At 33.3% G+C, this 12122-nt stretch overlaps 1 protein-coding gene across 1 annotated transcript; it reads left to right on the plus strand.

The window, feature by feature from the left end:
* Window positions 1-50: 50 nt before the first annotated feature.
* LOC149727649 (mucosa-associated lymphoid tissue lymphoma translocation protein 1-like) lies at window positions 51-10937 on the plus strand. Its single transcript, XM_089887700.1, has 14 exons — window positions 51-602; window positions 1109-1254; window positions 1717-1748; window positions 2164-2313; window positions 2850-3114; window positions 3598-3731; window positions 4013-4115; window positions 4795-4975; window positions 5453-5527; window positions 5992-6136; window positions 7929-8049; window positions 8485-8645; window positions 9012-9086; window positions 9821-10937. The coding sequence occupies exons 1-14, from the start codon at window positions 451-453 to the stop codon at window positions 9953-9955; spliced, it is 1875 nt and encodes a 624-aa protein (XP_089743826.1). The 5' UTR covers window positions 51-450; the 3' UTR covers window positions 9956-10937.
* The last annotated feature ends 1185 nt before the right edge of the window (window positions 10938-12122 follow it).

The following is a 12122-nucleotide window of genomic DNA, read 5'->3' on the forward strand; positions in this document are numbered from 1 at the left end:
AAGCATGATAAAAGCATAGATACCTAAACATACCTAAATATAAACATACCATATGATAAAAGCATAAGTTGTCAAACTCGTATTATATACGTTTTCTATCATTTACAAGTTTAACATGGGGAAAACCCCAACCGCGAAATAATATGCAAATGTGACTTTTTAACGATTTTAGTAATCGTGTTTAGTCGTGTTCTTAAACTTTTAGATGTTTTTTATAAGCCTTTACTTCATAAAACTCCTTATGATTCGTATATAAAAGTATTCAAAAGTAAAAAATCGCTGTGATGGCTGTTTAAAGTATATCTCTATTTTTCTCGTTTTTTTTGTCTGTTTTTGTATTAGTTTTTGAAGTCTGTTAATTAAGTGACATCTCTTGCACTGACAATAGACCAATAGTTTTTTTGTATAAGTAATTCTAGCCTCCTACAAGTCTTGTTGTGCATATAAAACATGCATACAACTTCATCCATAAGGAACCTAATATTAATATCAGAAGTTCCACAAGAAATTCTTAATCGACTTATTTCTTATCTCCGCAATGATGGTGAAAGTGGTTGGCGGACTTTGGTTTATCATCTGCAACAAAGGGATCATTTATTCAGGTGGGATACAACCACTGTATGATGTTTACAAGTTTGGGATGCTGTTTGCAATTCTGCTTATGTTTAATTGTCTCATTTAACTCACATTTACTTCTATTTTATATTGAACCCGGGATCTAGGCTGGAATTGGCCAATTACACCCTCATTCACATAAAATGTTGTCAAGGGGATAGGCGGCACTAATTCTCCACATAAGGAAACTTGTTATTGTATTTACATTTTTATTGCGATTTATAGGAGATATCTCTATGGTATGCGTAACTATCACTGGCCACTGGGCTGTACATAAAGTAATTTGATCAATTAGACAATTATGATTACAATAGAGAGAACAACCAAACTAAATTATTACTTTTATTCTATATGAGTGATGTCCAACAGCAGGGCAAGCCATTGAATCTCAGATTTAGGCCAGAGTTGGTTCATTACCCCAACACTTTTATTATTGCTTATTACTAGTTATTAGGTTGTTTAAAACATTGGTAATTTTCTTGATTATACTCAGTGAGGATGAGATAAATAGTTTCAAAACCATCCATGCCCCAACACTTGTAATTGAGGGTTTGAAGAAACGAAACAAAACCGTTGATTATTTGTTGAGCTTCCTTCACCTACTACCATGCAGATGCGCGGCTGAGAAGCTTGCTAATGGTATGTGGTAAGGTGTATGTAACAAAACTAATAGTATAATATATTGTTATAAATATGTTACATATATTAGGGTGGGGGAGATGGGACTCACTTTTATTCTATTTTCTCGTTCCATTTAATAGAAAACAAAGAGCATTTAAAGTATTATAAAACCGTTTCCTCACGACTCCCATTAATTGTTTAAAAGGCGATCAGGTTATTTGGATATTATGTGCTGAAAGTGTTCAGGCCTCTGCCACTCTACTGTATATTTGTTACTGTTTTACGCTGAACTGTTTTAATAGACTTGTCCGTAGTTTATATATTTAAAATGTATATGTTTTTTCCCATACAATAAAATATACTTGAGGCATCCATTGTAACTCTGGTAATTTTGTATTGATTTTGTTGTGCATATTGTTGTATGGTAGTTTGGTAGTAATTGTAAAACCCTTGTAGTCTTTTAATTAGAATATTTTATAGATTTGTGGATGCTCGAAAAATCTCAACAAAAAGTAAGAGCTTTGTATTTATATAATGTATGTACACCTTTTTATACGCCAATTTATATTCATTGGTTTTGGTTGTAATGTTTACCAATTATTGCAATGCAAATATTTAAGGGTGAGCTAGCTTATCATGCTATACCAGGTTTGTGGTCTGTGGCCAAATTAAAAAAACTAAATTTATTTACAATTATCACAAATATTATATTTTTGAAATTCTTTTTTTTCTGACATTAAGCTACATAGCAGATGAAGTTTAGTTTTAATTAAATCTGTTAATACTTTTTATATAAGATAATTTTAGGCGAAAAGATTAGTTCTTAGAAAATATACCAGCCTTTTATTTTAGCAACAGGAGAAAAAATTATATTGTATTTAAATTTGCAGAATATTTATATAGGCCTATAACATATATATTTAACAGTTCATGAGCACACCAATGCCAGAATGCAGCAAATACTCATCGGTTGGGCCATCTTACGTACCCAATGGTCACTCTACTCATGCTCAACCAAACCATCTTTTTGATCAAGCCATGTTTTCAAGTCTTAACAACCTAAATAAACCTTCAAAGGTAGGGTTACAATTTGAACAATTAAATAAAAATGAAATTTGAAGTTTTTGAACCAATTAAAAAAAGTTTGGGTGCAAAAGCCAAACTTTTAACTGATACCATGTCCCACACCTTTTATTCATAACGCGTTTTACTGACTTTTGTTTTGCTGTTGATTCTCTTCTCTTTGTTCTTAACTTAGTAACTTAATCTTTGATATTGTTTCAAAGAGATAATTAAGAATTTTGTTATACTGTTTAACATTAGTAGTGACTGCACAGCAGTGTTTGTTACTTGCAACAAATTAACAAAGGTCATACCAACTCACATATTGAAATTAACCGCAAACAAACAGCCATGCAATGTCTTCATTTTGATTGTTTATGGTTTTAATCCCTATGGGTGATGCCCTACAGGTACAGCACTATATGCCAATCAACCTGGGATGTAGAGCAAAGTTAGCACATTACCCCAATATTGTACTCTATAACAGTGTTATGTAAAGTAATATAATAGTATAATCATTAATCATGAATACATAAGTTACTTCATTTCAGCCTTACATCTCAATTATGAAGCAACCAACGCCCCAATCAGTGAAAATTGGTGATGATTTAATGTTGGTTTGCAAGGCAGAGGGGGATCCAGTACCCGTGCATTATCAATGGTACAAAGATGGCCACATGCTCCCAAATCAAAACAAACATGTACTAATGATTGGAGAAACTTTGCTTGAACATCAGGGGTTTTATTATTGTCATTTAAGGTCGCCCAATCCCCCTGCTGTTGAAAAACGCACAGATGAAGTGTTTGTCAGTGTTGGTAAGTGGTAGTTTACTTTATATAATATATTCTATGTGGGTGAAGTCCTCTACCGTGGCTTGGGACAGGGGATTTAGGCCAGAGTTGGTTGTTGGCAGACACCCACGGTGCTACAACTAGTTAGTGACCACTGGGTTAGAGCAATGTCTGCTAAGTGTCTTGCCCAAGGACACATACACCTATCGGTATTGTGTATTGGGATCAGTATCAAGCATTAAACCTGGTAACTATCAGTTACAATGCAGACACACAAGTGCTGGACTCTTTGTATATATGCATACTATCTGTTTTCCATACTGTGAACCTTAATCAAGGCATCTTATTTGATTGTATCTGAATTCTTGAAGTTTCTTTGTATATCAAATGAAACCTGGTTTAAAATAAATCTTTCTTTTTTTGAACAGAAGAGCAGTTTCTAAAATTACAATATGTCTGTTACAAATGGTAACAGAACATAATAAGTTACTTTTACTTTTGTTACAGTTTTAGCACCTTCTGCAACTCCATTCTGTGCCACAAACAAAGTTGCGTTATTGATTGCTAACGAGCATTATGCCCATAATCCAAGGTTACCTGCCACTAGTCATGATATCAGAGCTTTAACAAAGATATTACAGGCAAGAATATTGTCATTATAACTATTAAATCTTAATGGGCAATTTTAGCAATTAAATTGAGTTTGGTCGGAAAATACCCAGTTAAATATATGGTAACTCAAAAGCTGCCTCGAAGGATATAAAAAATATCTGTGTTATAACGACTGTTGTTTCCTGTGCATGCAAGGATAAAGCAAGTTACCACCAGGCTACTTAATCAGTAATTGCTAAACCTTGACATTGAGTGAAAATAAACTTTTAAACCTTGTTCACAACTTTCATAAAACTATCCATTTATTCAGGAGGACCTTGGTTTTAAAACTCTTTCGTTCACCAACTTAACTTACACAAACATGATGTCTGCATTCATTTTGTTCAAAGATCTTGTTTCATCAGGTTGCTACTGTAAGTAAAGCGAAACTTATCTGTATCCAAAGTATGCCAATGTACAGTATGGGGGCTAAACTTATCTGTATCCAAAGTATGCTAATGTACAGTATACGGGTCCTGCAGTGACAGAGTTTGGCCCATTACTACATCCCAGAGCTACAACCCGGCCCATTACTACATCCCACAGCTACAACTGACCACTGGGTTGTGGCAATGTCTATTAAGTGTCTTTCCTAAGAACACATATGCTTATCAGTACATGTATTAGTGTTGGACCTAGTATCCTTCGGTTACAATGCAAGCACTGAACCACAACGCCAAACTGCCTATTGACATTGTATATAGGTGTATTTAGTAGTTGTATCACTTGAACTTCATAGGTATATTTTACTTTGGTCCATTTTAAGTATATTTTACTTTGGTCTATTTTAAGTATATTTTACTTTGGTCTATTTTAGGTGTGTTTTACTTTGGTCTACCTTAGGTATATTTTACTTTGGTCTACCTTAGGTATATTTTACTTTGGTCTACCTTAGGTATATTTTATTTTGGTCTACCTTAGGTATATTTTACTTTGGTCTACCTGAGGTATATTTTACTTTGGTCTACCTTAAGTATATTTTACTTTGTGGTCTACCTTAGGTGTATTTTACTTTGGTCTACCTTAGGTATATTTTACTTTGGTCTACCTTAGGTGTGTTTTACTTTGGTGGACATGGATATGAAAATGACGGCAAATGCTTTCTGGTCCCCATTGAAGCCCCTCCAGATTATCAAAATCATGATTGTGTGCAAGCCCAGTCTGAGTTGGAAAATGTGAAGCGACGTGGGGATCCTAACCTTATGCTAATTCTGTTAGATATTTGTAGAAAAAGGTAAACGTTTAAAGCATAGGTGGTATATCGATAATGTGTATAACATAAGTGGAAAATTAATATTATCTGTACTAGTACTGTGGGGTAAGATGGATACCGTTAGCATAATATTTCATATTTCCTATTTTTGTTATAAACAATATCCTCATGGGTCTCAAAGTCATGAGGATGCGATTATAAAATTTTGGAAACATTTTTTCTACCAAATGGAGTGATAAAACAGAATGAAACATGGACCATCTTACCCCAACCTACTATATATGTAGGTGCTTTATTGCTGCAATTTGTTTGTTGGATGGAATAAATACTCTGGTAACCATACTAAAGTCAGAGCCTTAGCACAATAGCTGTATTTCCTATTAACCAAAGGAAAGGATGTTCAATGCCCGATGCTGCTACCATGGTTATGTGTTGTTTAATAGTTCCTCATTTTATAATATGGTGTTGTAGAAATATATTTAGCTCTTTTTTTGACAGAAATCCAATGAATCCAACCTCACACCAAAGTAACGGAAGTTCGTTTGCAGATAAAGTTGTTTTTGCTTATGCAACGTGAGTATTTACATGGGTGCTAACCATTACATATGTGCTAACCATTACATATGTGGTAACTATTAAATATGTGGTAACTTTTAAATATGTATCATTTAATCATTGGTTTATTCATTCATTCACATTTACATGCGAGAATAAATAAGTGATGTTAATTCAACTCCTGCCTTTTGGCATAAAATTTGCACATTTTATTAAACCCAGTATCTGCTAACATGGTTTATCAGTATATGGCCTTGTAGTGAGTATAGTATCAACACAACTGTGTTGTATATTCAACAGTAGCCATTCTTGTATTAATAATTAACAAAAAAAGCCACACAAGTATACACAGCCTCAAAAACTGGTAAGCAGGCATGAAGTGTTTGAAACAGAACACCGACTGTTTTCTCGCTACACCACGATAAAACAAGTTCCATTTACCCCAAATGTACAGTATCATAACACTAAGTTTTTATATAAAGCACAGAAAGTGCTGAAGCATATGAAAAGTATGGGGAGAAGCATGGGATATTTGTTGACTCACTTCGTAAACATCTAACTACCCCTATAAGAGTGAACCACATGTTATCTGATGTGCAGGATGAGATAAAGAAAAGCGACGTACAGGTCAGAACCACCATTACCAACTATGGGTTTAAATTTTGTATTTTCAGAAGTCGGGTACATTTTCCCCTGTTCTATAAAAGGTCATAAATTATGGCAAATTGTTGTTTATAAAACAATTAGGGCTTGAACTTTTTTTTTAGGGCCGAGTCGTTCAGTCATACAGTAAATTTCAGGACTAACTTCTCAAACTATACGTTACTTAAAAAATCAAGCATTTGTGGTTTTAAAAGACCCAACACTTCAAGACTTTTGTACTAGAGTTTTTCCCATGTCACTTGTTTTATTGCACAATTTAATAAACTGTTGACTTTGCTTCTATCTAGATTCACGGTTGTAGTCTTTAGCACATTTCACGGCCTACTAGAGATACGGCCTGATAATTTACATTTTACGTTTGAAATTAGAAGGCCTATTGTACGTCACAAACACCATTATTTTCAATTGTTACGTCATGTATTTTGCTTAAAAAAGGTAGCAGTAATGGGAAAAACGCATTGAAAAACATACGAATTTAGCAATGAGGTCAATTATTTACACAAGTATAGCTACATGCAGCGTTAGAAGCGACCAAACAGCATAATAATTATATAAGTAAAGACTTGTAAACATAATAAAGGCGTAAACAAAGTTTACAGCACCAAAACGGAATTAAACAAAAAAGTAATAAAGCTTTCATTGAGAAACTCTTAAACCAATGCTGCTTGTGAGGGCAGGGTTATCCTCAAAAGGCATTGGATGTTTGATTTGGCAAACCATATAAGTGTCCAACCAACCAGCAAATAACGTTAAATCATTCACCTAATCATCATTTATATAAAAATGGCTGAATCAAGTGGATTTGAATAGAATCTTGTTTTTGGATTGACCACTGTCCACCAAAGCATGTATTGAAAAGTTAAACTACAAAAGTTGGGGTTTCCAGAATACATGGTTGTAAGCAAATTGGCTTTAACGGAATAGTTGGAACTAAGGGTTTTTCGCTTTTCATGCTTTACCAAGTGAGCTTCATAATTATTCTCGTAAATTCCACCGTGTAGACCAATTAAGCTGCCAGTCTGCCGTATATAAGCAACTTTGCCGTCAAGTCCGTTTGTCCAGGAGCCAAAAAACGAAGGTTTCTTCGGACAGGACTGATAACAAGACCAATTTAAATATGCAGCGCACTTGTAGACCATGGTAAACTGTAGTTGAATGTATATAATATAATTTGAATGAACTGTATCAGTACCAAGTAAGTTCAGACCCGCAAGTGGTTCACGTTAAAAATAAAACATCTATACATAGACACAAATAATCATTGAACCTGCAAACCAAACGACGATTACTAAAACTATCTTGTTTACTAACTCAATGTGCGCTAGTTTAGTTTAGACACAATCACTGGTTTAGAAACAAATGTTGTTTCAGTAGCGAAATGGATGTAGAGAGCTATACTGAATATAGCCTACTGTCTCGTAATTTTCTTCGACTGAGTGCGAACGGGACTACGTAATCTGTTCTAACCTAAAAGACTACCTGTAGGTTACCTTACAGTTAATTTTAAACACTTTATTAATGCAAAATAACCCTGATAATCTCTTTGCAACTAGCATACACCTTCTATTTTAAATGAATATTTAAATTAAACTGTATACTATGCTGCTATGTTTACACCTAAACAATGAATAACAATGGGAAAATAATGTTGGTTGTGACGTATAATAGGCCTTCTAATTTCAAACGTAAAATGTGAATTATCAGGCCGTATCTCTAGTAGGCCGTGCACATTTCAAACCATTTTATTTCCAACTAGATTTCTGAGGTTAAATCCACGCTGTCTGAAAATCGCTGCCTCACTGATAAAATACAACTTAATGATGTCAAAGCTATTAAAGCTTACAAGGAGGTTGATAGAATATGGAACTCATTGCACTGTATGTGCTGTATAGTATTTTTTATTCTACTTTTTATTTAAAACCTTTGTTTTAGCTATATATTTAAAAGCTTTGTTTACCCACCCATTTTTTTTAAATAGTTTGTTTGACCTGGTCTTTTTTATTTGGATAACTTTTGTAACACTAACAACTATAAATAAATGTAACCTATTTATCCCCGCAAGCTGAGGCACCTTTTATAATGGGGTGTTCTGTCGTTATAACACTGGTGTTCTGTTTCACACACCTCGTGCCCTCTTATAGCCAACAAATTATAACTAAGTGGTAATTTTTTCACCATCAAGATTATTCTTACATACATGGTAACTCGTAAGCTGCCACAAGGTGTTTAACCCGTGTGATAACGACTGTCGTTTTCCGATCACGCGAGATAAAGTAAGTTACATTCATTCATTCTTATGTAATATTATCCAGTCACCCCACTCCCTGTCCTGCTTAAGTTCGAAGCTTGCGATGCTGAAGTCACGATCAGTTTCACCAACATTCTTACTAATGCTGTGAATATCAGTGTTAATGTTATAAAGTGTGGGAAAGGTGTGGAATGTAAACCTTTCATCTGTACAAATTATTTTGGAGTAAGTTAGTACTATGTTTATTTGCTTTTATTACAAAATGCACTTTTATTTTATGCGGGTGAGGTCCAAAAATGGCAAGCCATTAGCCCAAAATTTTTATCAGGGTTGGCCTATCACCCCAACATATGCAATATGTACATTCTATTTTATATGGGCGAGGTCCCACAGTGAGGCACGCCATGTGCCTGCCACATGCTTTTTACTACATGTTGAAGCCTGTCGCTTTTACAAAAGTAGGCGATTTTTGCTCTAATTTCCTTCTCTTCGTTGTTTTGGTTTATCTGATCATCGTTTCTGTATTTAAAAACATAAACAAAAACTTATGTAATGACGGGATAACTGATGATGACATTTTGTGTCTTCCAGAATTTAGTAGTATCGCATTGCTCATCCGAATTTGAACCACAATCTTGCCAAGTTTCAAACTTGGAGCATTTGCAGGTAATTGGAAGATTGTGATATTTGCATTATAAATAGTGGCCATATAAATGCTATTGTCATTTTAAACAGTGAATATCTAATTGAGCACATGCAATTTTATACATATTGAAATATATATTTTTATATTAAAAGTGGTCATCTAAATATCTGAATATTATTATAAGCATGTTATATGCATCCTTAGGTTGCGTATATCTTAATACATGTATATTATTACAAATATTTATATGCATATTTTCTCTATAGGATTGTGCACACATAACTGATAAAGCTAAATGATTATTTGTTACTGTTTGTTTATGATATTGTGCACAATATGGAATGATTTTTATGTGTTGGGAGTAACTAACATAAGAAAACAACTTAATAATGCAGAAGAACAATGACATAGCTTAGTAGTAAAACAATGTAAATTAAAAACACACTATGAATAAAACATATATAATGGCACCATTGTGGGAGTATGTGTCCTTGGGCAAGACATTTAATAAAGATTGCTCTAACCCAGTGGTCACTAATGGGTTGTCCAAGTTATCAGCCTTACAAAAAAAGAATAAAGCCTTCCAAAAATAATTACCATCAAACTTACATACGTGGTAACTTGTAATCAGACACGAGGTGTATGAATAGAATACCACTACCATGCAAGGGTAAATAAGTTACTTTTCATTCATTTATATTGTTTAAAAGATACAAATAGTCAACTAATTTGTTAACTTTGTATTATTTTTGAGGAACATTTACCGGTTACTGTTGGTTTTCGATACAAGTTTCCATCAGAAGAGCAATGGCATCTATTACGTTATACTTATTCAATGCGATTACCTTTTATAAAGCTTTGGAATGATGCAAAACCAAAGAGATCCTGAATCTATCAGAGGCATTAATGTTTTTAAATTTACCTAGTTATTAATGTACTGGTTTAGTGGTTTATAAGATATGTTACTAATTTTGGTGCTAACTTAAAAACCAGGAGTGGTATTAGCCAGAACGTAACGGAACACCATTCCAAATGCTCAATAAACATTTTTGGTTATCAAAATGGCATAGTCGCAAGACAAAACTAGATTACCTTAATATGATTGCTTTGTTATAGTAACTTACTTATAGTTCTGGATGTTTTGGTCCTAAAAATTCAGTACTGGCTATAACATATTCTATATTAACAACAAAAGTGTTGGCTGAGCCTCTAGTAGTTATTATACCTGTTTAAAACAATTAATTCCAGATTTGCTCACTTTTATTTAAACTTATAATTATTGTATAATCTAAATCCATTCTTGCACATAAGTCATTAATATCTCAGTAGCGTGTCAACTTTTTTGCAACAGATTTAATCTTTCCTGATTTCTTTTATGAATAGTAATAGATTTTGTAAAACTAAATAATGTTATTTTTTTGTGATGCAAACAAAAGACACAGTGATGTAAAAGTCCAAAAGTGTAATGAATGACAATTTGTATTCTCTAATGATTTTAAATTTCTTGCAGAAAATTATTGTTTTATATTCTCCATAATCATGTTTATTGTATCTTTATGTTGGTGCTTTAGAACAAGGCACTTAAACTGTATGTCTCAAAACTTATCTAATTAACTATAATTTGTGAAAAGTCCCACAATTGTTTATATTTGCAAAATGGTTTAAAATTTGGTGTGCCTCACACAAATCAAGGGAATCCAAGTGTCCTGTAGCCGAAACACACATGATTATTGCAATTATTGATCAATTCCTTATTTGTACACAGTTGGGTGTTATCTATTTTTTCTTTTATTTATTTCTGCCCAATGTACAAAATATGTTTTTTCTAATACTGTTCTTTTAAAATAAACAGTAAAATATTATGAAGCATATTTCATTGTTCGTGCCTCATTAAAATAAAGACTATTACTAATGGACTGGGTTTAAACCAATGTTAATATATTGTTTCATTTAACATATATTAACATTGTTTTGAACAAAGAGATTAAAACTAATATATTTGGTTTGAACTTGGCTAAGACAGGAAAACACACGCGCACAATCGTGGCAGCATCGAGCTTCGAACTCAACACCCGCCGGTTATAAAGCGAGCGCGCTAACTACTGTGCTACAGCACTGACAGAAAGTACCTCGTTTACATGTAAAATTTTAATACTAGTTTATGTTTCTGAAACCTAAATTCACATTACAGTGTCTTGTGTGAGTTTTGTTTGCATTTCGTAAAGCTCAGGGGACAAAAATTTGCAAAGGCGAAACGAGACCATATAACCAAACACATGCGGCAGGCGTAATTCAAGCAATTTTACAATTTTCTGCATAAGGTTGCAAGAAGTGATGTGCTGGGGTTCGTTTGAGACAGAACTTTAAGCATTTGTGTCTGAATGTGTAATGCGTTACACAATAAAGTCTTTAAGTGCCGCCCAAATTATCAGTTTAAAGACGTGCGTATCGTTTTATATGTTTGGAAAAGCTGTTTTGTTGTAAACATTTACAATTATTAGTTGGTGTTTTAGGTTAACTTGAATAATACGCCGGTACGTTACAAACCAGACCTAAATTATGAATGCTTATTGGTATGTTACCGTGTGTTAACTGGTTACCATGTTATGTTGAGTTAACTTTATGGATATATTATAGAGCAGAACAATATCTACGCTCTTTCATTAAAAATCACACTTTGGGGGCCTAAAATCTGGCAACTTTTATTGTTGCTATTTAAAAAATTACAGAAAGTTTGTCGATAGTTAAAAAATTACAATATTTGACCACTTTTAATCAAAAAGTTTTGTAAATCACCTACTTTAAATAATATAACTTGGAAAACTATGTGTTTCAAAATTTGTGTATTTGGTTGACAGTTCTATTGGAAGATAATGTAATGTGCAAAGAGTAATAATACAATATAAAAACCTTAAGACACTGTTGTTGTCTCAACGTCTAGTTACCTAACCTTAATTTGCACCGCTGTTATTATTTTATTTCCTTTACACTTTTATTTAATGATTATGTATTTGTTACTTTGCGGCCTATTTAAAATAATACTTTCTGATATATAT

Source organism: Ciona robusta, chromosome 11 (assembly GCF_009617815.1).
Source record: "Ciona robusta chromosome 11, ASM961781v2".
NCBI classification, from domain to species: domain Eukaryota; kingdom Metazoa; phylum Chordata; class Ascidiacea; order Phlebobranchia; family Cionidae; genus Ciona; species Ciona robusta.